The following is a 26306-nucleotide window of genomic DNA, read 5'->3' as shown; positions in this document are numbered from 1 at the left end:
ATAAAACAAACGCACAAATTGTGAAAACTTACAGTAAAAGAAACCAGATGTTTACAATGACTTGACAACTTTAACAAACTCTTGCTTTTTTTTTTTTTTTTTCCTCTTGCACCTAATAGCTGGTCTAGAAAACTGAATGGTTATGTGGGTAACAGTCACTAATACTGCACTATTTCAAAGCACGGGAATGAAACTGTGTTACAAGGAACTATGACTTCTTCCAAATTGCTGTTATGTTCACACTAGTTAGAACAACAAGGTAAGTAAAAGTAGGGTCTGATACCACGTTGTTTATTAGGACTTCAGCCAGCTGCTCCCCGTTCGCTCGAAGCTCTGGCCACTTGAGAATCTAGGAGGAGAACAGAGTTTGGGTGGGAAAAGGCAGGGTGGTATTGTCTCTGAAGGTGGGAGGATGTTAATTACTGCAAGGCCTGGTTTGATGATTGGGTCTCTCTGGAATCTGCTTCCCTGGGGAAGCTGAATAAAAGGCTCTTCCCCTTTCTGAGGGAGGAGGTGCAGCTTCATGATTAGGAGCAGTAGCTCCTAAAGGAGCAGGGTTTAACGCAGAGGGATTTGATGAGAAAGGAAAAAGTGAAAGCAGCGGGAACTGACTGTTGACTTGGGCCATACGCTTGTAAAAAGTTTATGGAACACTAGGTCGCGTCATACCTATATATTACGATAGCTCAAGACCATGCTCGAGTGAGAGCCTTTGTGTGTGTGAGTGTCCTTTCAGAGCCTTCACCATGCAAGGGAACAGTAACTGCCCAAAAGAGAACTACCTCCAGAGGCCAGGGAAATGCCAAGCCGAAAAAAAAAAAAAGGTGGTGTGAGCACATAGAAGCAGCGAGGCCCTCAGGGAACTGATGCCTGTGGTGCCTGTATGCTTGTATTGTTGGGCTCTCCAGTTTTACCACCAATTTTTTAGAGAGGGCCCTTCTGCTAGGCAAAGCTGCCAAGCTGCAAAACGCAGGAGCAAACAGACTTGCTTACAGCTCCTAATTCCTGTCACAGTTGTGTTTGCGCAAGATTTGAAAGATGGCCTTGGTCACGCTCTGGAGATACTGCTTTTAATTGCTTGTACGTGTTAGGTATAGAAAATACTGGGCGTGTTCTGGTGTAAATCTGCCCAGGAGACTCGGGGACAGCTCACCTGGGGAGGGAGGGTGGCCCTGCTCAGCCCCAAAGGGCGAAGGAAACTTACCTGTGTGGGAGGGATCCTCTTGTCTGAGCGTTTGCCCTTTGCGGAGCTCCACGCTGTGGTGTGGTTTGAGAGGTTGTACATCCACACACTTCCCTTCTCATCACCACAGAACACGTAGTCTTTTGCTGTAAGACCAAAAGAAGAAGCTGGAAAAGGAGTGGGGAACTGACAGTCCACGCCTCTATAAAAGCAGAGCTTGGGACAGTGCCTGTAGGATCCCAGGGGAGGATGTCATACTTCTTAGCAAAGTTCTCTTTCTAGCACAAATATATTAATCTACCTCGCTCTGAAAAATTTGAAGATAAATCAGCGATCTTACTCTAGTACAGAAAAGCTAGTGATAAATGTTTTGGCATTTCTTCTGACTGTTTCAGACTTTCTGGTTTTGGAAAGTGGCAATCAGATCAGGTTTGTTTATTCCTTGTTAGTCTTCAAAGCCAGCTGCCCTGTGTGTGGAACTCCGACCCCTGACTTCCGAGGCAGTAAGCATTAAAATGGCTCTAGAAAAGCTACAGGCCAAGCCGTTAGATCTGTGTGCTTTGAAGACCTGTACAAGGAAGACCGTGTTGGCACTGTGTGGTCGGTGTAATGCTGTAAGCCTGAGCTGTTCCCCCACTGTAAGACAGGTAGTATAGCTGCATTGATGTATTACTTTTAATTATTTATATACAGCTGTTGCTGCACTGTGCTGGAGCTGCAGTGCAGGGGGTGGAGGGCTTGTGGTGCTTGCAGGGGGGAGGCTGAGGAGGGGACTGAGATCCAGGCCTCTGCCTCCAACCAGGGGCTCCTATGAGGGGTGAGAGGGAAGGCGTGCCCAACTGGTCAAAGTAAATCTTGATCCGCGCGGCCATCTCTGCTGCAGTGACTGGTGCAGCCTCACTGCTTGCCCCCAGGAAGGGTGCTGCCTACCTGGGCAGGTGCTGAGCGTCAGGTAGGACAGGTCTGTCATGGACCACTCCAGCTCAGCTAGAATAACTGCAGATACCGTTCGCTGGCATCCTTTCCCCTTTGCGTCAAAAGACCGAGTCCAGCTCCATACGTATATGCATCCCGGTTTAGAGCTCTTGGAAACTAGGGAGGGGAGAGGCTGTGTCAGTTGTTGAGAAGTGAAATGCCTCAAGGCAAAGGCTGCCCTCTGGCAAAGGTCGTCCATCCAGAAGGTGGCTTTTCAGACGTGGGACCCGATACCAGCAGCAACTGTTTCCAACCTCCTTAACCTTATTTCAGGATAATTGGAGGCTGCAGAGGGATTTTTCAGTCCCATGCTTATGTTCCTGAACTGTAGAACAATCAGAAAGCCCTCCCAGATATGGGAACCGCTAACTCCCCTGCACAAAAATACTGCTGCCACCAGCAGCCCTGGAGCCGACAGGAGCTCTCCTCCCTTCCACTTTGGCGCTGCTCGGCCAAGCGTGCTCTCGGGGATGGGTCCATCTGATTTCCAGTCCTGCTCAGACATGGGTTTGTACCTCTAGCCCACACTTTAGGGAAAGATAAGTGACTCTGGGAGACAACTCCATTCTCTGTAGCCCCCAAAAATCTAAAGAAGAGGCAGTCACACCCCATTCAGTCGCTCTGCTCATCATGCTGGCTTCAGCCTGCCACACGCTGAGGTGCCTGACTGTTTTTCTGGATTGGGCTGTTGTGTTTATACTCACCAACGACATCATCATTCAGAAAAGCCAAACCATCAACTCTGTGAGATGTTGTCATGCCTCCATCCTCATCAGGAAACTGGAATACGGCTTCAAAAGACCTAGAGTAGGGGAAAGAGTGAAATGAGTCAAGTCCTGAATGGGCAGCACTAGAAGGGCACTCAGGTACAGAACCCAGAAGGAAAGTCCTGTGTTAGTGAGTCTTGCCAAATTCTGATGAATTCCCACTTGAACTTACGCTTTCAGCCACCTGGGTTTATTAACACAGCAGAAGTCCATTTGCTTAAGTATTACTTCATCTGTTTTTCTAGGCAGCAAGATTAGTACACGTCAGCAGGGCACCACTTCACTTGCTTCTTTCTTGTAGTTTTTTTCCTGTGTTCCCACAGAGTGCCAGTTTCCTGGGTAACCTCGTGTACCAGAAGCAGGGTAGGCCTCTCTGTGAGACTGGAACTCGATCCAAGAATTTACACTCCCTTACACTACTTAAAGATGATACGCCCTTAGGTTTTAGGGTATTGTATTACACTCCTGTCAGCCCTCCTTCAAAGCAGCCTGCAACACTTGTAGACTGGAGCATCAATACAAGCTCAGGGCTGCTAGCTTTGACCCCTCCTTTAACATCATGTTAGTATTTTTTCTTGCCACTATGGGAAGGGGAGTATGTTTTAAGATTGGTAGGACATGCTGCTTTTCTTGCTCAGACCTCCTCGGTTAGAAATAAAGCGTGCTAGGACTACCCAACTTTTGGTTCTCACCTGCTTTTTTGTTCCTTATCCAGTTTTATATTCCAGGCAAAGCAGCCGTCTTCACAGCCAGCCAGCAGGTACTGATCTGGGCAGGTGGGGACCAGGGCAATCCGTAAGGGAATGGAAAGTGCTTCCAGCACCAGCAGCTGGCTAAAAAAATAAAAAAAAAGAAAGAACAAGCAGTTAAGTGGTGCTGCGAAGTGATAGTTATAGGCTCCTTGACTGGCCACATCTCATTTTTGAACCTTTACCTTGCTTTGAAATTGTAGTCACAGTCTGGAATCCCAATATCCCAGAGTGCAATTCGCTTGTCATAGGATGCAGCTGTGGGACACAGAAGAGAAGCAGGTAGTGACACCGCTGCTCATCTGGCTCTTCTTGTGCTAGCTGGCAATTCTACCTGTGTCACAGGCTGCAACACTCTAAGCCTGTGGCATCAGAGAGCTCATTAAAGCACAGCAGCAGTCACCGAGGCTCCTGGCTCAACACCACTTCACAGACATTCTCAAACATGCACGGTCAGTAATTTGAATTCTTATCTTGTGCTCTAAGAGGAGCAGATGAAAGAAAGTTTGTTCCCTGGTGATGATTCCTGGTCATTAATTAGTGCCCCTTCGAGCTCATGTTTCTGGTCATGGGTTCTACTGGGATCTAAAATATGAGCTCCAACCTCTACTCTCAGGCAGAAGCCACTTTATTCCACATATCCACAGCTTACTGTGTTCACATCCACAGCAGCTCCCATTGGGAAAGTTAGGCACTGACACAAAGTGTGAAAGAAAGACTTTTTTTTAATGTTTTTGTCACCAAGCTGATATACTGATACCAGAAACAACACTAATAGATTACTCAGAGTAATTTGGATCCTAATCAGATGGCATCCCTCAAACTCAGAGTAAACGGGTTAGTGTCCAGTCCCCAAACCAGCATGCAGAGACATTTGCTTCATTACTATAAATTTTTCTATGCGATATAACGAGCCTTGCTGTCCACGCCATTATGTGGATGTGCTATGAACCTCCTTATCCCTCTAGGCTTCAGCTTTTTGCACTCTTGAGCTGCTTCTTGAGAAGTGTCCACTACAGATACCCATGTTTTAAAAAAATGCCACTTTCAATGGTTCATGTAGCACTCTAACCACTCCAGGATGTGGGTAGTTGTAGGCAAGAGAAACAATGTGCTGTGGAGTGCAGGTGTGGTACAAATGGCTCTCTAACAGCTTACTTTACAGCCCTGACAATGCAGCTGTAATTTGTAATACGATGGTTCACTTCCCACCAGTCTGTAAGCCTCAGCCTCTGTGGGTCCTGCTGTGGCAAAGCTCTCTTCTACATCAGGACCTGGATAAAAATTTCTGACGAGGCACAGAAATCAAAAAAATCTTCCTTTATTCAAAAGCAATTAAGTGCATAGTTTTGCTCGTTGGAAAAAATGAAATCCAACAGCCCATTATATGCTGCATTGCCCCTGCTGCCAGGCTTGATGAGAGCCCTGCCAGCTGACCGCTCGCTGCCTAGCCCCCAGCAGCCTGCTCTGGCTATCATTCTTAGTCATCCCTGCAGAACGGATCCACTACTGGGCTTGTTTGTGGCTAATGCGTGCACAACAGCTACCCTAAGAGCTACCGAGAAACAGGAGCTGCTGCACCTCAGCTGAAGAGTCAGGCTCTGTGGCTGAAACAATTTGTACCTTCTGTAGATTACTGCCATATGAGTCTAACAATGCTCTCTCCATGCTGTCTGTCCATGCTTTTTGTATGTGTGTGCAGTCCCTACCCACACCTGCTTGCATTGGTGCCAATTCCCCTTGTTAAGGAAGCCCAGCCTTTTCTATGTTAGGTACTAAAGCTAAAGAGATTCTGAACCAGAGACTTACTGAAGAGGTGAGTTTCGTGGGTTGGGCTGAAGCAGACAGTAGCAATGGGCTTTTTATGAGCCTTTATCTCTCCGTAGCAGAAGTCAGCCGCCACATGAATCAGTTTGACAATCCCTCTCCTCCCAGCAGCCGCCAAGATATTATGAGATTTTTTCCGACTGTCACTGATTACCATTGTGAGGGTTGTCCATGCAACACTGAAAAACTCCTAGGATAGAAAGAAACCAAGAATAGCATGGAAGAGAACAGCCAGCAGGATGGCTGTTAGCTCAGAGATAAGTCAACTATCAGGAGAGCTCTTCAGGTGAAAGGACACGACTATTCGAGCCAGAGCATCGAATCTCAAAACAACCCTCGGAAGAACACAAACTATCAAAAGAGAATGCTTATTCCTCTATGTCGTCAAGCGGTCTTAGCAGCCTAGATACACATACATATGCCTGTGTGAGGAGAAGAGAGGCAGACTAATCTTTTAAACCAATAAAAAAATAAAACCAAAGCAGGCTAAAAGGATAAGCAAGAAATGTTTACTATCTATCTTCATCCTTTTAAGACCTGTCCACGCTAACGCTTGAAACCCTTTCAGAACTGTTTGTAATATGTATACATGTATGTAATTATAATGGATCATGGTATTTCCATTCAATGCTTATTCTTCCCACTTGCAACCTACCTCTGTAGCCACCTTATACTTTTTCAGCACCGTCCCCGTCTCACAATCAATCAGACAGACGGATTCCCCTCCACATGTTGCCACAGTTCTGGAGGAGCTCACAATGGGATCTGAAAGATGAAAAGAATAGGTGAGAAGTTCCCAGGTTCACAGATAACACATGAAGACTGCAACTTATCACTGCCTGGTGCTCTTCCAGTCTCCTGTTTTCAAAGTCAAAGAAGTATGTAAGCAAGTCTCTTCCTGACAACGGAGACTACAGCTTGAAGGAGCAGGGGTCTAACGCATGGAGTCCGCTGGGATTCCAGAGCCAGGTGGTTCTGGGAATCCTGCAAACCTCTTTAAGAGCTCACCTTTCCTGGCTCCACAGTCTAGCAATGGTTCGAAGACACAGGACCAGAGCTGCGTTTTAAAATCCTCGCGGCTGTTGCCTTTACTGTGACACTGAAGAAAATGCAATGGCTCTGCACTGACATCCTCCTACAATAAACCATCCACATTTAGAAAATTCATTCCCCTGACAGCAGTTTTCCTGTGATTGCCTTGACAGAACCCTCTACTTAACACAGCGATCCATGTTAAACTGAAGTATTTTTCAGCCCTTCTGTGCTACAGACAACAGGAGAGACTGAGGTGCCGCTAATGCTCAAGACTCCTAAACCAGCAGGCAACTGTTTAGAAAAGATGTGCCCAGCAGACCCCAGCAGTGAACCCCATTTCCTGCTGCAGAGAGATGTGAAAAACCCTTTAGATCCCCACTGGTCTGAGCTGAGGGGGAAACACCTTTCCCCATGCAGCCACCAGTTTGACCTGAGAGCAAGTCATGCCAGCCCCATTTCTAAGAACAGGCTTTCAGTGCACCACCTCAGAGCGCTGGTCCATCCATCCCCTGAAGGGGATTCACTGTCTCCGTGGGGGGGCCTTCCCTCATGTCTCTGAGAGATTTAAAACAACAACAACAAACCAAAAACCGTATATCACAATATATCTGGCCAACTATGAGCACCAAGCCGTGTAGAGCTCTGATGAAATCTGAATGCGGCTCCTCCCACCAAATCAACAAGCCGAAAGCCAGTCCCAAGGGGGCTGATGAACATACCTTGCCCTTGGAGTTCTTCACTGGGGTCAAGCTAACAACTCCATTGTCCTGCTCCTGGCTTTTCTGTTCCCCCGTCAGCTGGCTGGATCTTCTGTTGCTTTGCCCCTTGGGAAACTGCTCTCCATTCTTATGCGTCCCTTCAGCTCCCTGCTCGGGGGTTGCCTCTTTGGCTGGCTGGTTCGATGTTCTTGGTTTATCAGGAGCTGGGTCATCCTGCACATGACTGGACTTTCTGCGATTAACTACAGCCTCCTCCTTGGTGTTTGCCTGGGACTTGGACCTCTTGTTTCCAGAGCCTGCTTTTGAATTATTTCTTTTCCTCTTGCTGGGTGTTACCGTGACCTATAAGGCACATCATTGTCAGTTTCTGCAGAAGGTTTCTAGCTTCCCCGAGATGTGCAGACGATTTGCAAGTCAGAGATATTAATTATTCCAATGCAGGTACCCTCCCATGGTTACAGACTGGGTTCCAAGAATCAGACAGCCCAGAGCTGCAGAGTTCCTAGAGGCAGAAGCTAATGAAAATCACACAGCCAGCCTCATTTTCATCTCCCTTCCCTTGTCCCAGTTACTTGTGATTTACATATGATGTGGAAAAACAAATCTGGCCCATGGACTGGATGTGTTCAGTCTGCAGCCATTTCAAAGAAGGCAAGCACCATCACAGTCTGGCCATACATCAGCCCAGTTCTCTCATTAAAAATATCCCTTCCTTAAGGAGAGGTGGAGTCAGTAGGACTATACTCATGAAATCTTTTAGGATTCCTATCAGAATGGAAGCTCTCTCCTCTTGGAGAGCAATTCAACATTCACATGGCTGGAAAGTTTCAATCTGGCCATAAAGAACAAGTCTCAGCTGTTGAATACAGGCTGGAGCCTGAGACCGCCCCTACAGTTACCAAAGGGTCATAAATGTAAACCGACAAGTGCTACTGAATTCGTAAGAAATAAAAAGGGCATTGTTAATGTAACTGGAAAAATCACCTACCTGACCGACGTCCTCTGCAGCTTCCCTGGGGCTTTCTGTACTTTCTTCCTCATTCTCATCCATCTTTTCCTCTGTTTCAGCATCTGTGTTTAACTCCAGACCCAGTGAGTACGCCAAAAACTCTTCTGCAATCATTTTCACCTTAGAAGCAAATATGTGGATATATAAAAAAATAGAAGAGACAAAAAGCAACAGCAGTCAAACTCTCATGTGTAATGACAAGAGCTGCTTTGCTGAGTTTTTAATATCTGCTTCCACTATCCTACGTGAATTTCACAAGTGATGGAGGAGTCCTCAGCTGACAGCCCAGCAGGCCAAATCCTCTGCTGACATGACATGACCCAAGAACTTCACTTTGTCATGGGCATCCAGGGTACACGTTTGCAAAAACAGCAGCACAGCAATGAAACAAGATGAAGGAGAGATGGAAGCCTCAGTTGTATGTATGCACATACAATTAAAATATACATTATGAACAAAATGGTATCTTTCCCCCCGGGAGTAACTACAGTACTGTCATTATCTTTTCTCCTTTCATACAGCCTCCATCAAGACTAAAGGTTACCATTAGAGTTATTTGCAAATAATTAAGTACTAAGGATACTGCAGTCTGGTTAATTAGTACAAGTATCATTATTGCTTATGAATTAAAAAAACAATGTTTAATGACAGTCATTGCAATTTGGTGCACGTTTAGTCCTAATGCTTCTGTAACTGCTTAACAAAGCACTAAAGAAAACCAGAAAAAGTGCTACCACCTGTGTGCAAGAGCCCTGATACCCTGAACCCAAATCCATAGAGCGTTTTAATCAAATCCGTTCAGAATCAGGCTTGCGCAGTCCTTGCCTGAAGAAGAGAAGGGTAAGTGAAACGTAACCTACCCGCCAGCGGGTGAATTCACTGAGTGAGCTGGGTCCATATACTACATTGGTTTGTACTGACTTCAGGAACTTTTTCTTGATGGACTTCACTTGCTCAGCTGTGTATTTCTCAGGAAGTTGGTCACGGAAGAATTTTTCCCAGTGAGCAGTAACCTAGGCGGAAGGACTGAGTTTATTGAACAGAATACTAGAGAAAACCAGAGCAGAAAAGTGCAAGAGTACTTGTGAAAGCATTTAAGAACTTGCCAACCCTGAGGCCCTGCTACCTACATGGTGGCACTGCTTCCTTTTATTTTCTCGGTGTTCAAACTATGACTTCAGCTAACAAAAAACCCAATTCCTCTGAACCAAGCTTAAGTGAGTGTGGCTAAGCAGATACCGTCAACATGGACCCAAAGCAATGCCTGATTTCATGTCTCTGGATCCACAGCAAATGGTCTTAAGGAGTCTTACACTGTGCCCTACTAACAGCGAGTACCTAAGAGGTAATTAATTTATTATAAAAGGCACAGGATAACGGGGATGCTTGAGATTTCTTGTAGTTCAAGTGCGTGCGTGAGCAGGACTGGTGCACGTCATCCCCATTTATAAAGATACCTTGATTCCAAAAGGCTTCTGAACTGTGGGCGCAATCGTGCAGATGCTCACCTACCAGCACAGTTTCCCATCTGAGAGTTTCTAGTGGGTAGTAACACATCCATAAGCATTTGGACCCAACAGACATTTTATATTTAGACACAGCAGTAAGAACTGCGCAGCCAGGTACAAAGCAATACCATCAGGGAAAGGTATCTGGGGCACAGACACCAGCACAAAATGAACAGCGTGGGGGAGCATTTGGTGTCTCATTAAACAGCCGACCATGGCCAGTTGCCTGGAGGACAAGAAGCTGAGGAGTCCTCACCAAGACCCTTTGAGGTACAAGGCATTACACAGATAACACTTAGCACAATAAGCCATCCCAGTCTTCAGTATTTGATCTCTCCACCACTGCTACACAGAAGGAATTAACAAGATCAACTAACTAGAATACAAATGGTAAGAGCAGTACTGCACAAAGAAAACCCTTTTTTCATAATAGAACAATAATTTTGCTCAAGATCACAACATGCTTTGTGGCGACAATCTGTCAAGAGCTGAACTGTGTACATAAATGAGTGAAAATATAGTTCCAAACATGCAGAGCTGAAGAAGAAAGAACAAATCCTTGTTCCCGGTCTATGCTGGAAAAAGCAAGATTATCCTGAGCTTGGTTTTGTGCTCCCCATTCCTGGGGCCAGGACAGTAACGTAAATCAGATGGGGAGGCAGTATGTTATGTCAGCACCAGGCTTCTCCCATTTTTGAATGATGGTCGGAGTGACCTGAAAAACTAGGTCAGACACAGACCTTGTAGGCCCTGCTCCTGTGACAGAAGCTGAAGGCAGAAGTTGCCTACACAGAACAGGCAGAGCAAATGCAAGCAGTGACCAGAGGAAGCAGCAGTAAGACATTTACTCGGTGGCCCATACTGCGGGCTGTGCTCAGATCATACCAGAATTATTGTTAACCATTTGATGTGTGTTTTCAACTCTGTCTTTAAACTGAGCACAATATTTAGTTACTTCTCAGGTGTTTAGAGTTTAAGAAAATATCACACATTTTACCTTGCTGGTGAGCTTACGACTATTGACACGCCTCACATGATTAGCCAGTTTGGTTATATCCTTGCCATTGAGTAGCCGAAGATTTTGCAAAAGAAACATTACTTTATAGTCATCGTTGAGCTAGAAAGAGAAGACATCAGAGTTACAAAAATTGTACACATGGTACTTGCTTTAGCTTTAGTCCTTTATTAAAATACAGCTAAGGGTGAGAAGAATATATCTAGTCAGGAAAAGCCATTTCATAAAATCTTCTCAGCGTTTCTGACTTGAATATAACCTTTTAGTTGTAAATTAACGTTCTCCTATGAGTTGGGATCTTAGACTGCAGACAAAAGACCTGCCTCACACTTAGGCAGTACTAACATCCAACACAAGGTGGTGGCAGTGTAAGCAGGCTCATCTGCTCTGGCCTGAGTGCCATGCAGGGTATTCTGTCCACATCCTTTAACTCTGAGTGAGCATCTAACACAGAGGAAGACCTGCCCTGCTTACAGTAAACGAATACCAGCAGGGCTTCTTTGGGTCAGGTGCGTTTTGGGTCAGACCAGTTCCCCAATCCAGTTTACCATACAGCCACACGTATACTTCTGCCAGCATGCAACAGCAAATAAGCACCTGGGGACAGCGATGGGTGGCTGATGCCAGTTTAAAGCACAAGTAAAATTACAGTTTTGGATGCTTAAACTGTACAGTCAGCAGAGCCTCTTGGAAGAAGTCAGAAAACCTAAACTGGACTAATCACCCAAGTTTAACCCCTCACCAGAGGACCAAGTCTGCTCTTCCAGAGCACAAGAGGCACTAAAACCAGCACATAAGAAGGACATTTGTACACAGTCATTACTGTATTTTATGCAAGCATGAGCATAAGATATCTGCCTGATAAGCTACTTAAGATGGGACTCTGGCCTGGAGAATCAGGAGTTCAAGATACCCAGATTTTAATACCTGAGTGGTTTTGAGCAAGTCACTTCTGCAGATTGGGAAATAGAGGCACAAACTGGTGAAGGGGTACAAAAAGACCGGCTGCTTTCTCAGATGCCCTAAGTCTTGCTGCCTAAGAAACATGTAAGAACTAGGCATAACTGCTCTTTGTTTCCCCCTCTATTTAATGCTCAGCTTGTAAGGATGGGAGGCAACTCACTGTCAAGTAGACATTGTTCTCATAGGTTAGCTCCTCGAGCAGAGGGAACTGTTTCAGCGCAGTTACATCTTCCAGTTTGTTGTTGTTGCAGTTTAGGACACGCAGATCAGGCAGGGTTAGACTGTTGGGAAATTTGTCCAGTAAATTATCAGAGAGATCTAGTTTCTGCAGATGCCTCAGACGGGAAAACAAACGCGGGTCTAAGTCTCCAGTCTTCAATTGCAGCTTGGACAGGCTGAAAATAAAAGAGAACATGAACTATCTGCAGTTCATTGGAAAAAGAAGTGCTGACTTTCACAGGATACAAGGTCCCACCTGGTGGCACCTATCAGTCTAGCACAACTCACTGGGTAAATCTGACCAAACCTGCTTTTTCTTGTCTGCAGCATTCTGGACTGTAAGCACACATACATGGAAAAGGTGATGTGTCTGAGCTAACAGACAGCATCAGAGACTCAAGGCTACCAAAGTATTTGCAGTACCATTAACCTGCAATCCAGATAAACCTCCTGCAGGTAACAGAGCTGGCTGCGAGCAGTGAATCACCGAAAAAGTTCTTGTTTGTAGAAAAAAATTACTACACCTCTAAGAATTTTGGTACTTTATTCCTTCGCAACGTAAAATTCAACAAAACAAGCTGTGGCAATACAAGACATTTATTCACTACACCATCAGCCCACCCTGCCCACAGAATGCACTAGATTAATTATTCAACTCATTTTTTAGAAATCACCATCTCACAACTGTTGTAAGCAATATAAGACTATGGTGATTCCAAAAGGCTAGTCCTGTCCTCCCCCTCACTTCATGCTGACACTTGCATTCACACAACAATGTGGCAAATTGGATCAGTTTGCTGATCTGCCTCAAAACTTTTCTTCTCTGCATTAGAAGTTAAGTCCAGGCCAAGTGCAGAGTAGGTCCCCAAATAATTTGTCTGTTTTCAAAGAACTAACTTCACAAAAAAAGTGTTTTTTCCATTTCTTTCACCGTGAATTTTGCTGCAAAAACTTCCAGTGGCAAATACAGAAATCTACCTAAAAAAATCCTAAGGCTGCTGTCAAAATAGAAGCATTCTGTCCTGAAAGAGGAAGTGGTACAATATTTGTGAGGGGAAAAAAAAATACCCCTTCTCTGCAAGAAAGTGAAATCTGCATATTATAAGAAGGGTCATTTAGATTTGATTAGATCATTTAGTTGAGCTCCAGAGGGAGCTTCTAGTCCTGGCAGCCAACATCTCTTGAGGACATGAGCCTGAGTTCCTTTAACAAACAGAATCTCCATCTCTAATGATTAGTAAAAAAAGGCTTTCTAAATCTAAATGCAGTGTGAATAAATGAGGTAAATAAAATTAGGAAGCAAGACCACTTCTTCACTTGTCATCTCAGAAGTCTAACCAACCAGCCAAAGCATGTAAGAAAGGCTGAACAGAATTCAGCTGGCTGCAAAGCTGAGTGTGACTACAGTGTCACTTTGGGGGAAAAACTCAACACAGTGTTCCCCAAATGGACTTTCTGATATATAATCTTTCAAAATCATGGTATGAAGCTGCATGGAAAAAGCCACACTCTAGAAATTCACTACTTCAAACATCTCAACATCACTTTGTTACCCAGACTACTGCAGCCTATACTCTTCAGATAAGCTTTTGAGTCTCTCTCTTAAAACAATTATTTTAGCACAAGACAAACGAAAAGAAATAAATAACTTTAAAGAGTACATATGAAACCCAAAACTCTTACATCAGCAACAAAAACAACAAAGGCGCCAGCCAGAAATTGGCTAGCTGAGTCACTCAGATTGACCAGCTCTGGAATAGCGAAATTCCACTGTGTTAAACATTTGGAAAGACACATATTTTCAATGACCTCTCTTAAGGATCTGAGCAATAAAACTGTTTTTAGTGGTTTCTAAGTGTGTCAGAGTTTATTCTCCCTCTATGCAATGTTTGAGATACTAACATAATTGGATTTAGAGGAGATGGAAAGTGATGGAGGGAGAGGAAAAGGGAGGGGAAATAATGCCCAAAATATTTTTAAAATCCTCTAAAATCCAGGCCAGAAGAGATTCTCTTATTCACGTTATGCAATTGCTAGCAAAGACAGAAGCGTTTTGGGGGTAGGGAGTATATCTTAGGGTTAGGAAATCAGGATCCAGCCTTAATCAGTTTTACAGAAAGAAGGTGGCAGCATACATGTAATATAAATGGTGAAAAGAGGTGGTAACTGCTGATAACCTATCTAGTGAATGCAGTTCCACTAGTGCTCACTGATCCTGCATCGAGAATGCCACCTCCCATTCTGTGCTTTGTAACCATCTCTCTTTTTTCGGTAAAAATGCTTAGGGGAAGAAAGACAAAAAAAGGGATCGCTCAAGCTGAATTCAGCTGGAATTTTCCATGCGCCTGTCTGCACTTACTTCAGCGTCTCGATCTTTCGGAGCCTTGTAGATCTTGGAACCGCTCTTTCCAAAAGAAGTTCTGTAGTAATTTTTGACATTTTTAATCTCCACCCCTCTGCTGGAATCACTAATCAGTCAGCTGTAGGATCTCTTCTCGTAACCTTCCTGGTAAAACAAACAGGAATAAGAGGAAGTCCTTTCAACTGACTCCAAAAGGGGGGGGGGGAAGTTACGAAGTTTGCTACTGATTTTGCTGCTGTGTTTGAAGTCGCCTTTTTTACATGGTTGAAATGAAAATACCAGAGATTGTTATTATGCTGGGCACACGCTCCCACACGCTGACCCAACCCATCTCCAAAACAACAGCGACACCTCCCTTGGCTATTAAAGCAACAGACTTGCTGTAGATGAAAGCTGTCCATGGGGTGATGGCACTCCGGACTAGGGCAGTCTCGCAGTTACCTGTTTGTACCTTCCCTGAGCAACAGGGCTCTGCTCCAAGAACTCCAACACGCTTTCAAATAAACAGCAACAGTAAGAATAAATACACCTGTTGTGAATGTCTTCCTCCCAAGGAAATGACACTGTGCTCTCGCTGGCCTGACCAGATGGATAGGCTCTTAGCTGACAACTTCTAAATTCCCTAAAATTTTGGAAAACTGAATTAATTCCCAGAAATGTAAATACCCACCAATCAATTACATAATTTCCTCACCAAGGAAAAAAAGTCATCAGCATTCTGTATGTTATTGGTAATTAACAGATGTTTTCATGCATTGCTGTGGATAGGATAGTGCACGCACCCACACGGATACACTGGTATTTAGAATAGTAACACTGATAGGGCCAAAGTAGCTTCATGAAATTACTGGTTCATGGCTTACCACTCTTTCTGACACAGATTCAAAGGAGGGAAATAAAAGATAAAAGAGCTCCAAGGCCAGGCTCGCTACTGTCTTTTTGTGTTAGTCTCACCGCTGCCTAAACGCCACTCCAGTAAATTGCAGGAAGACGTGAGGCATTAAGCTGTCCTTAGGCTTGACTCCAGCACCATAACATGCCTACAGCACCTGGACCGGTGGGTTTGATGAGCAACGGGGCGCTGCTTTGGTAACACCTGTAAGTAAGGACAATCCTTCACGTATGGAGTATTTCATACCAGCGTAAAGAGCGTTGAGCCTGAAAACCAGTTTGAACAGCAGCTGTTCAGGATTTGATCCTTCAAGCGACAGAGCTGTCACTGAAAGCCAAACCACAGGATCAGGCCCTCACCCGCTGGACCTAATAAACCTCCCTCAGCTCTGGTATCTATAAGGAAAATTTGACGCCAATGACGGTAGATATTCCCATCACCCTCTTTTTGACCACATGGACACCTCAGACACAGCTGTGTCACCCATGATGCTGCAGAAGCTGTGGGGAAGCCCTCGATGTAACGTGGCCCCAGGACCACAATGTCGCGGGCGACGCTGCGGAAGGCACGTTCGGTTACCCCGGGGCCTGAGCCCCGTCACCCGGCCCAACGGGGAGCCGTCACCCGGCCCAACCGGGAGCCGTCACCAGAAGCGGCCGCCGACCCTCCTCCTGCCCCCCAGCAGCACCTCTCGGGGTCGGCACTCCCGCAGCAGGGTGTCGATTCAGGCCGGACCAACGCAGCAGAGATTAAGACGAGTTTAGTTTTAACTACCCCGCACCAGCCGGGCCGCCGCCTCGCCCACACCGAGCAGGGCCCGGCGCTACCCGCCGCACGACGCCCGCAGCGCGACCACCGCCATGCTGGGGACGACAAGGACGAGGCCGGCCTGTCAGCTCACCCAGGGATGGCCTCTCGGGTGCGAGGCGGCGCGGCGGCCCCTCAGACCGCGGCGGCCCCGGGGCCGTGCCCGGGCCGCGGGGCACCGGCTGGCGGGCGCAGGCCGCGGCTCCGCCCGCGGGCAGGGACGGCGGCGCTGGCTTCGCGCCGAGGCGGCCAGGTGCGGCTCTGGGCCGCGGTCGCCGCCTCACGCTGCCCCCGCGCGGCGCCGGCTGCCCCGAGCCCGGCGGCGGCGGTGAGGGCCGGCACCGGCCGCGGCCTGAGGCGCCCCCGCAGGGGTGTGCGTTGGGCGGCGGAACTACAACTCCCAGCAGGCACCGCGGCGCGGCCGGGCCCCGCACCGCTGCTCGGCGCCGCGGGGGCTGCTGGGAGAGCGAGTCCGTGTGCCCCCACCCCCGCTCACCCGAACGACCGGCCGCGCGGCCTGCGCCGAGCCCGTGTGCCCCGCCACCGCCCCGCCCGCCCCCGCGCCTCCCCCCGCTCCCCTCACCTGGAAGCGGGCCGGGCCGCGGCAGGGGAGGAGGAAGAGGAGACGGGAGGGAGGGAGGACGGGAGGGAGGGAGGAGGAGGAGGGGGGGGGGGCCCGTATCCTCGGCGCGGCCGGCGGGGATGGAAGCGGCGGGCGGCGGCGCAGGGCCGGGCTGCGGCTGCAAGGGGATCCGCTCCTGCCTGCTCTGCGAGGGGCCCGCGCAGGCCGCTCCGCCCCCGCAGGTACCGGGGAGGGGGCGGCGGGGCGGGCCCGGCGGCGGGGCGGGGCCGGCGGGAGGAGTGGGGCGGGGGGGGGGGGGGGGGGGGCGCCTGCCATGTTCCCCTCGGGGCGGGCGGGGGCCGAGCTGGGGAAGGGGGGATGGCTCCGCGCCGAGGGGTTTGGGAGGGGATGCGGGGGGACCCCCCCGACGCCGGAAGAGGGGCCCCGTCGCGGCTCCGCAGTGGGGTGCTGGGCCCCGAGCGGGAGCCCGGGCTGGGGACAAAGCAGAGCCCCCCCGGGCCGGCCCCGGCGGCCTCCCCTGGGGCACCTGCGAGGGGAGCCCTGAATAACGTTACAGACACACACAGCAACCTGGAAAGCCAAGCCAGAGCTTACCTGAAGAAAAGGCAGGCTCGCTACACCTCAGCCTCTCGGCCTCGGCGATTTTTATCAACTTTCCTCATTCAACATTTATTGATATGACAAACCATATCTCTACAGCTGGCCTGAGGAATACCGATCATTAATCTCCTTATACATTTGGCACTGAGGACCATCTCTTCTTCCCCGTCTTTGCAGGATAAAGACATCACTAGGAAAGAAAAGCGGCTTCAAGCCAGCAGCACAGTAATGCTGGAGCTGTAAAAAAAGCAGGGAAGCGTTGTTCCCCAAAAGTAGCTGTAAAATTTCTCACGTCTACAAGAATCCTGTACAGACAGTTTTCATGCTGCAGCATCAAGGCTGAGGGGTAAATCATGGCAATACCTTATCTTGCTAAGTTTTCCCCCCACTGTTTTTTTCTTCTCCATTGTTATTTCCACAGGGAGAAGATAACTTCACTTACTGTCCAGCAACAGGCCTAGCTAAAGGAAATGAGCACTCGGAATTTGCTGGCTGGGTATTTCCATTTCCAGGGGTGTTTCTGATGGAGGAGTTCATTAGTGAAGATGAAGAATCTGAGATAGTTGAACTGATGGATCGAGATGACTGGAAACCATCACAGTCTGGCCGAAAGAAACAGGTTTGACTTGAGAAGTACATTTGCTTTTAGATCCCTCTGGAAAAGGAAAGCTGTTTTCAGTGAAAACCCAAAATATTTAGATGTTTCATTACATGTTTTTCTTTGAAAGCTTTTCCTGAAATCAACTGCAAGAATTATTTGTAATCAAAGTCAACTTCTTGCAAAAATACATGATAGGTACAACAAATAGTACTTGACAGTGCACGTTCAGGCATTAAAGTTGACACAATCTCCAAGTGAAAGAAATGGGTCTTTTGGTTTGTTTTTACTTTACAGGTGAGAAATCTAATTCCAGAGAGATTTATGTAGCTTCACTGAGTCCTTTTGCAACCTGGTGACCAGGTCACTGGAAGGGATGAGAACAGAACTCAAAAGTCTTGACTTTCTTGTGTAGGAATCACAGCCTCTCCAAAAAGACTCGTCCTAGATTTTTCCTTAACACTAGCTTTTCTCCCCCTCTTCTTTTCCAACAGGACTATGGACCCAAAGTGAACTTCAAGAAACAAAGGCTGAAAGCTGGCAGCTTTACCGGTTTGCCAAGTTTTAGTAAAAAGATTGTGGCACAAATGAAGGCCTGCTCTATACTAGGCGGTTTCTTACCCGTTGAACAATGTAATCTGGACTACATGCCAGAAAGAGGTTCTGCCATTGACCCACATTTTGATGACTGGTGGCTTTGGGGAGAGCGTCTGGTTAGCTTGAACTTGCTCTCAAAAACCGTGCTATCCATGTCTTGTGATTCAGAGAACAGTATCCAATTATTTCCCACTTTCAGTAAAGAAAATGGGGAATTAAGTCCCCCTGGATCTTTTACACAGACGTCAGCGTGCAAAAATGCAGGCGAAGAGGGTATCAACTGCATTTTATCCCCAAGGCTTGTTCCAAGTAAAGAGGTGACTGTTGCCATTCACTTACCCCGAAGGTCTCTGGTGGTGCTGTACGGTGACGCACGGTACAAATGGAAACACGCAATTTACCGCAAGCACATAGAGCATCGCCGAATCTGTGTCACGTTCAGGGAGCTGTCTGCAGAGTTCAGCGCCGGAGGAAGGCATGAGGAACTGGGTAAAGAACTGCTAGAAATAGCTCTTTCATTTCAAGGAAGACCGGTGTGATCAGCAAGAGGGAATTGCATTTTGTTAGGAAATTTGAAAAATAAAGTACAGAATTTGTACAACTCTGTTTATTTCTGAGGTGCGCGTAAGGAACCAGGTGCGTGCAGAGATAAGCTGAATCAAACGAAAGTTTAACAAACAGAAATAAGAGTGTTCAAGGAAGGGGTGGGCTGCTTGTTTCTTTGAAGACTCTCCTGGGCAATGGGAGCTTTTAGGCGAAAGTCAGAAATGAGCTGTTGTATTCATTAGCTGTATTGTAACAAAATGCAAAAAGTCAATAGCCAGTTCTTAAATACTTAAATTAAACCCAGAAAGAAACTTAGTATCATTAAACCCAGTTGAGTATCAAACAGCCCTTGGCACAGATTCAGCCCAAGCCCTGCAGCAGATTTTAACCTTTCCTGGCCCGTGCTTGCTTCTGTCACACTGCTTTTAGCGTTGCACTGTGCTGTAGGGACACAACTATCTTCTCACCCACTTCAGATAGGTCCTTTAGAGATTAGCTCTCCAGGGGAGGAGGGTAAACAACCGTCTCTTCACAGATAGTACAACACACTGAGAACTAATTAAAGTAATTATCCGTTGCTGAAGATTCATGCTACAACAGTGAGGATTAATCATAAATACCGTGTGTGACCTATATCTTCTGGGACCAAAGAGCAGCATTTGCAGAGGGTCGATGCCGAATCTTCTGCAGAGACAGCTTGGATGGGGTTCAGACCAAAGACTTGCACAGACTGTGTTATTTTCTGATCATTTGTCATCCCTGAATCCCGCTGTCAACTCTCAGTAGCAAGAGTCTGATTTTGGGAATAAGCTGGGCAACAGACTGCAACACTGGCGGCTATCATTTTTTTTCTTGGCACCTCCAGCAGTCAGGTTTGAATCATGCCTTGTACCTAAGATTCAAGTAGTCATTTGTAGCAGAAGCTGATTTGAGGCCATCTGTCTGCTCTGAACAAACTTCTGTGCTCTTGAAAATGAAGTTGTGCCGTGGAAGAAGCGTGATCCTTTAATAAACACAGTTGTGTCATCAAAACCGTTCAGCCCAGTCACACCTACAGCAGTGAAACACCGCTTTACAATGCTGCCTGGTTTTAGTCGGGAAGGAAAGGGGACACATTGATACACGGGATCTCGGCGTCCCTGTGCAGCCGCATCCTGCCCTAGAAGGACTTCCTTGGCACGATGCATAGGTTTTACTGTATAGCAATGCACTTGTGCCATAGACCTGCCCTCCGCTTCAGGCACTGCGGGGGTGGGAGCTCTTCACCCAACAAAACAGTTACTAGAAATCAGTTGGGTGAATCAGGATATTTTTATCAGTTTAAGCTAACAGATACAACCACAGTCCTTTGTGGCTGCAGTGAACGGGTTTGAGTTTAGCCCAGTATTTAAACAGTTGCGGACATTACGTGATAATTCCAACAGGGACCCGCAAGCCGGGCTCCCATGGGCAGTCCTAAACCCCAAACCTCCATCCAGACCGGCCGGCAAGTGTCACCTACGTGCTCCAGCAGCAGATTCGGCAGTCACAGCATGCCCTCTCTGATGGAAACCCGTCACTGGAAACGCAGCCAGCCAACATGCAACAGGCAGGCCACGCTTGCTCACAGCGAGCTTTATCCCAAGAAATTTCTCATAGGCTGCAACTTCAGCTCACTCCCAAAAGCACAGCCTTCTGCTCTCAAAATAGCAGTTCCTAACCTTTTTCCGGCAGACTGGTGTGACCAGCACCGTGCTGCTGGTGTCCGCAGGGCTCAGCCGTAGAGAGCGTGATGTCCCCAGGCCAGCACCCGGAGCTGCCACTGGAGCAGAGGACCTTTGGCCAAGCAGGAGGACGCAGCTCAGCACAAAGCCACGCTGCGGGAGGAAAGCCCGGGCGGCTTTCATAGATAGAGCAAGCCTTGAGTCCACCTCCTCAGCACCCTTTCAGTACGGAGCCTCTCCAGCAACCTGCTCTTTGCTGAGCAAACTGCAACATCAAGTATTTCCATTAATGTTTGGCCCTCGTTTCCAATGCTGCCTTTTAAGATTTATATCGTGCTCGCAGCCTGTTAAAATACTTTCTGTGCGCGTACCTGCTGTTTCATTCTCTCTGCAGTGAAAGCAGATGATGGCTTCTGATGAATCAGAGTGCCACAATAACAAGACACACAATATTAGTTCATTTTGTGCTCTGCATTTGTTAGCTGAATTTTTCTGCCTTGATCAAACTATATGGGGAGCTGCCGTTCTTGCCAGAAAATCCCAGCTCTTCCTAGTTGATATCTTAAACTTTAAAAACGCAAATAATTATACTCTGAGCCAAAAATTGAGGGCTTTGTCTAGATGTTTTTGAAGTCCAAAACTTAATCTAGTCACTACACTAGTCATTGCTATGTCTGTAACATTTTTCACCTGGTAAACAGCCTCCGGGGCACCATCTTGGATCAAAATGCAATTACACACCCATTGGTTCTATATTATTTTATAAAACTTTATGTACATTCTCTCCTAAAAAGCCAGAGTCGCAGCGCTGCAGAACATTTACAATTGATTTGGATTGTCAAATATCATAGAAATCTGAGAAAAGTATATAGAGGTTTTAAGTCTGAATTAATTGGCTCTTAAAAGTAATTTTGGCCACTATGCTAACGTTATTAACATAAGATACACTTTAATGATCTTCATGTTATAAGAATTCCTATCACAGCTGTTTATCTCCTTAACCAAGATTAGCGCTTGTAAAAGACGTGCCAAGAACCAGGCCCTCATTAAAAGAAAGCATATTAATTGTTATCTACTTGTGTATTTTATAAAAGGAGAAGGATAATATCTGACCAAGCTTTTTTACAAAAAGGCAAAACCCAAGTTAACCCATAGAGGATGCTGGAGGACTCGAGCTGCCTTTCAAAGAATCAGTCTGAAAGCAGCAAGAAGCGTAAAACTTAGCAAGTTTATCCAGTTTCTCTCACACAGCTGGACAATAACTGAGATACACACGTTGTTCTACATTAAATATTGTTCATGCAGAGATAAAACAAGAATAGGCAAAGCTAAAACACAGAGGGGTTTTTTTTTCTCCTAGCACTTAGCACTCATCGTTGTTACAACCCTGGGCAAAAGGCAAGCTCCCAGTCGTACAGGTATTCACGGGAATGCTTTCCAAATTCAGCCAGTCAGTAATGACTGAAACCGCTTTGTTTGAAGCGGGTACAGAGGAGACCGCCTGCGAGAAGTTAATCAGAAAATAACCACGCTGGCCCAGTTGTGCCAGGATCTGAATTTGAGGTTGCGGCTCAGCAGGGGGTATTGAAGCAGCTTTTAAAAGTAGATGCAACAAGATTTAGAAGATAACGAAGCTACAGAAGCAGGGAAACCTCAAAGGCCTTTTGTTTGTTTTCAGGCAGGGAAAGAAGAGAAAGGACATTATGAAATTCCACGTAAAGCCACAGAAAAGCAAGAGGAGAATGTGAAGTGTGAGCAACCAGTCCCGCAGCTGGCTGGGCATCCTGCGCCTCCATCCCCGAGCCCAGCGTAGCCATCCCCGTGGCAAGCTGGGATTGCCCATCCCTGAGTCAGGGAACCGAAGGATGTTCGCTCTGTGGCTGCACCCACCCCACCAGCTCTCTATAAACACTTCCACATATTTGAGCGCTTACCGCAGAGCGCACTCCACCCGGGGCTCTCACACAGTATCACTTTCAGCCGTCACGTGGGTCAGGCCCAGACGGTCAAATCCAACATCTACTCCATCTCCCCTGGTCATAAAGCCTCCCCAAGAGTCACGTATCCACCGAAACAACGGGGTGGCAGCTACCAGAGCCAGGGCTGCCCCGGGGTGACGTTAAAAATAGGGAGCTCAGAGAGTAAGAGCTGCCACTAACCACAGCAAAGGGAGAACCCGATACTGCTCCAGCTCCGACAGCTCCCTCTGGCTTGCATTCGTGCCCGGTCTTGACTCCTGCTAACAAGGGAAGGAGAGAGAGTAGTCACCCCCTAAACCAATGCAAGTGCTCAGGAACGATTCGAAGCAGGGCCATACCCCGGTCCTCGACAGCTCCTTCCCTGCTTTAGGAAGGGTCTTTCCAGTGCTGGAACCTGCAGAGGCATTTTTCTGCCAGGCAAAAGCTGTCCAAAAAAATCTGAAAGAGGACTCAGGACTCTGGAGGGAGATCATGGCTGTCCCCTGCAGCAAGCCAAGGCGAGCCCCCCTGCAGAAATTGGAGAAATGGCCCAAACAAGGCAAGAACCGGTCCAGAGAGTCACAGCCCAAAGGAACTGAGAATTAGGGCAAGAGCCACCCCAAACTACAGCACCCCAGGGCCAAAGGCTGGTACAGAAAGCTAACACACATGTCAGGGGAGATCCTCAACACACACCCCAGCCCTGGGAGAAGCATCCCTGTGCAGGCACCGCAGGAACGGAGCCACACAAAACTTGAGAAATCCCAGGAACGACAGACACCCCAGGAACGACAGAGAGGTGACAGCACAGGACAGACGTGGCCAAGCACCGGCAGGCAAACCTGGACATGGCACAGTGCGCTGCCAGCCCTGCTGGGACACCAGCGACAGTGTGGAAAGGCAGGCATCTCCGCGCTTGACTGATGGGAATCCTGCTGACAGCCACGGGGGCAGCAGCAGAAGCAAGGAGGATTTTCTGGCGCTGTAGCGCAGAAACACCCATCTGGACAAGTACAATGCCCTACTCCTTTGCGGATGAGCTACCATGGCTGATACCACAGGCAACCTTTCTGCAACACAGGTCTGGACCCAACAGCACTGAAAATGTAAACAAGTTGGAGAAAGAGAGGCAGGAGCAAGAAAAGCAAATGCTGTTGTTGGGAAAGAAGAAGGAGAGGAGTTACAGCACGAAGGTGACGGGTAACCTAGAGAGATCCCAGACACCAAAGAGCAAAAATACTCCCATGGGCTTCTCACGGAAGGGAGAATTTGGTGCCTAGAGAGACACAAGAAATAAAGCTGCAAGCAAAGATGGGAAAGCACATGATTATTCTGTTTTAAGTGCATTTGCCCTTGGGACACTGTGTCAAACCATACCTCATACTCCCTGCTAGACTAAGGCGATCCCACTCCAGTCACCGATCCACTGCCTTGAGACTTTTCTTGAATCCAATCCCACCAAAGCCTCTCCAATTTATTCTACAAAATCAAAGCACAGTTCCTGCTGCATTTCTCCATTTGCTGAAGTTTATTATATTTGCAAAGAGTTAAATGAACAATTTGGCTGTTTCCAAATGAGCTGCATTGCTTTCACAGCACTGTATGCACACCGTGAAACTACTTTTTTTTTTTTTAAATTACAAAAATTGCTCAATACTTTCCTCAACCTCCTGAGCTCTACAGCCCTGTTATTATTGATGTTAAAGGAGACTGCAAAGTACAGATGAGAGATTCACCTTATCTGGTCTGGCTTCGGCCTCACAATAGAAATTTTCTTGGTAGAACAGCCTACACGTGTAATACTTGGCAGAAAACTCAACTCTGATTTTCCTGTATAAACTTTTAATTTTTATTACGGTAAAAAGAGGAGGGAGAGAGGGCAGACTCCTGGGGAGATCGTGTGAATTTCACAACCACCCACTTCCTGGAGGACACCCCTTATTTTTCGCATATGCGCATAAGTACAGACTAGTCATTCAGCACACAAAGACTATTTTCTTTGCTGCACATCAGCCAATATGGTACGTGCCAACTGCGGCAAGAACAACCGATGAAAGCCACAGACACAGTGCTAAGCAACTTGTTCAGCATTGCTCAAACTCGCGTGTAAACAAAAGAGATTAGAGTTGGGTTCCCAAGGCCCCCGCCAGAGAGCAATATAGGGATAGACTCACCCTGCTGCACTGGGCTTTGCGTGTACACTCCATTCTGGGAAGCTGACATGTAATACACTGCCATTAGATTTCTCAAATCCCAGTGGAATAAGGGACCAGGGTTAAATAGAACATTACAAACATCCTTAATGATTTCAGAAACCTCTAAGGCCTGGGAGACTCTGAAACTGCCATGTTTGAGTGCAGAACAGGAAATCAGCACAGGATTAGGGCCAAGAAAATGTGCTTATGCTTCTTTCAGCCCTGTGTGGCACAAAGCCTTACTTTCCCTTAAAAAAGCTGATGATTGCAAAACACTCTTTTCCCTCCACAAATTTACCATAAATCATAAAATCATTTTTACAGAAGTTTCCACCCAAAAGGATGCTACAGAATTTACAAGCTTTCCTTGCTAAGCAATACAGACGTGCAAGTGTCATTTTCTCTGCTGCTGAAAAAAAAAGTCAGCTCAAATGAAACGTGATAGCTCTTTAATGGCACACAGCTCTCCCGCTGGATCCAGCTCCGTCAGACTCGCCAGTACAGCTCCAGGTTCCACCAGAGGAGTTGCCTGCTTTGGTGGAGGGAGAAGGAAGTGTTCGTTTTTGACAGGCAAATGCTACAGCTGACAAAAAACCCCAAACAACTGATGAAATACGCAGTACCGGGGCTTGTTCTCTCCAGCAAACCAGGCAAAGACATTGCAACGATACATAAATGAAGACGACATAGCGACAGATTTCTACAATATGCTATATGCTGTCACTCCTTACCTCCTTGAAACTTGCTTTTCTAGTCCTTCAGAGTTTTGTCTCATTAAATTCCCTGTCACTGTCCTGTTTTAAGAATGTCCTTGTTAAAACTAAAACACCTGTAAGCCTTCCCTGGGCACTCTTGCCTCTTATTGGGAAAAAAACACATGATCTTGGCATTCATTCAATCTAAAGTGACAGATGCTGCTGAAGAAAGTACGACAGAACTTCCCAGCCTCCTCCAATTCGAAATTCTACCACCCCAGTTGTAAAAATACAGTAAGCAATAGCAAGAAAAGAACATAAAAGCTAAGGCTGATTCCTTTCTGGTTACGTATTTATGGAACACTTGCTTTGGAACAAAGGTGATCAACACTCACAGTTTCTATTGTGCTTTCCTGGATGTCCTCAGGTCAGCTGCAGATACCCTCATTACCCAGCTCAGCTCCAGAACTGAGCTGCCAGTTAATTGCTGCTGCACTGGCAGCCAGGGAGTTCTGACACGTAAGACCGGTCCTACACTCACACACACACTGGTGTTTCGGACAGCTGATGCAGTTTTACTTTTGGCAACGGAATATTACGTTTGTAAAAAACAACAGATTTTTGGCTACCTCAACCAATGTTAAGGTAGATAAAGTTTTGACCTTGAACTCCATGGCAGTGTTGACCTAAGTACACGAGTGTGTAGGACCAGAAACAGGCCAGAGACCCCAGCATCTGAAACAGCACTAGAACCCACAGCTATATATGGCAGGCAATTAGCATTTACATATTTAAGCCTCA

The 26306-nt window shown here is 46.9% G+C and overlaps 2 protein-coding genes across 5 annotated transcripts; one reads left to right on the top strand and one right to left on the bottom strand.

Annotated features, from left to right (window-relative positions):
• Nucleotides 1-205: 205 nt before the first annotated feature.
• On the bottom strand, nucleotides 206-16686 carry LRWD1 (leucine rich repeats and WD repeat domain containing 1). 4 transcript variants are annotated; one of them, XM_059829445.1, is made up of 17 exons: nucleotides 16614-16686; nucleotides 15286-15427; nucleotides 14329-14475; nucleotides 11911-12145; nucleotides 10770-10889; nucleotides 9125-9277; nucleotides 8244-8384; nucleotides 7256-7597; nucleotides 6510-6636; nucleotides 6157-6266; nucleotides 5484-5691; nucleotides 3860-3932; nucleotides 3618-3758; nucleotides 2863-2960; nucleotides 2114-2275; nucleotides 1205-1329; nucleotides 206-349 (listed from the first exon to the last, which is right to left on the bottom strand). In XM_059829445.1, exons 3-17 carry the CDS (start codon nucleotides 14406-14408, stop codon nucleotides 209-211), a joined length of 2256 nt encoding a protein of 751 aa, XP_059685428.1. In that variant the 5' UTR covers nucleotides 14409-14475; nucleotides 15286-15427; nucleotides 16614-16686; the 3' UTR covers nucleotides 206-208. The 4 variants fall into 4 exon arrangements, with proteins under 4 accessions (XP_059685428.1, XP_059685429.1, XP_059685430.1 ...); XM_059829446.1 differs by lacking the exon at nucleotides 15286-15427; XM_059829447.1 differs by lacking the exons at nucleotides 15286-15427; nucleotides 16614-16686 and adding an exon at nucleotides 15912-15956.
• A 46-nt stretch (nucleotides 16687-16732) lies between these two features.
• Nucleotides 16733-18947, top strand: ALKBH4 (alkB homolog 4, lysine demethylase). Its single transcript, XM_059829450.1, has 3 exons — nucleotides 16733-16834; nucleotides 17635-17832; nucleotides 18306-18947. Exons 1-3 carry the CDS (start codon nucleotides 16733-16735, stop codon nucleotides 18945-18947), a joined length of 942 nt encoding a protein of 313 aa, XP_059685433.1.
• Nucleotides 18948-26306: the final 7359 nt, after the last annotated feature.

The sequence above is a fragment of the Gavia stellata genome, chromosome 25, assembly GCF_030936135.1.
Source record: "Gavia stellata isolate bGavSte3 chromosome 25, bGavSte3.hap2, whole genome shotgun sequence".
Classification (NCBI taxonomy): Eukaryota; Metazoa; Chordata; class Aves; order Gaviiformes; family Gaviidae; genus Gavia; species Gavia stellata.
The sequence above is the reverse complement of the archived record's forward strand: the minus strand, read 5'-3'. Positions and strand labels throughout refer to the sequence as shown.

Bases quoted from the DNA above. Each gene is read 5' to 3' on its own strand.
- LRWD1 (XM_059829445.1), bottom strand. From the start codon at position 14,408: ATGTCAAAAATTACTACAGAACTTCTTTTGGAAAGAGCGGTTCCAAGA. The intron at 10,890-11,910 runs GTGAGTTGCCTC...TTCTCTTTCTAG, and splicing joins AGAACAATGTCTACTTGACA to CTCAACGATGACTATAAAGT. The intron at 350-1,204 runs GTAAGTTTCCTT...TTCTCCTCCTAG, and splicing joins AGAGGATCCCTCCCACACAG to ATTCTCAAGTGGCCAGAGCT.
- ALKBH4 (XM_059829450.1), top strand. From the start codon at position 16,733: ATGGAAGCGGCGGGCGGCGGCGCAGGGCCGGGCTGCGGCTGCAAGGGG. The intron at 16,835-17,634 runs GTACCGGGGAGG...TTATTTCCACAG, and splicing joins AGGCCGCTCCGCCCCCGCAG to GGAGAAGATAACTTCACTTA. The intron at 17,833-18,305 runs GTTTGACTTGAG...CTTTTCCAACAG, and splicing joins AGTCTGGCCGAAAGAAACAG to GACTATGGACCCAAAGTGAA.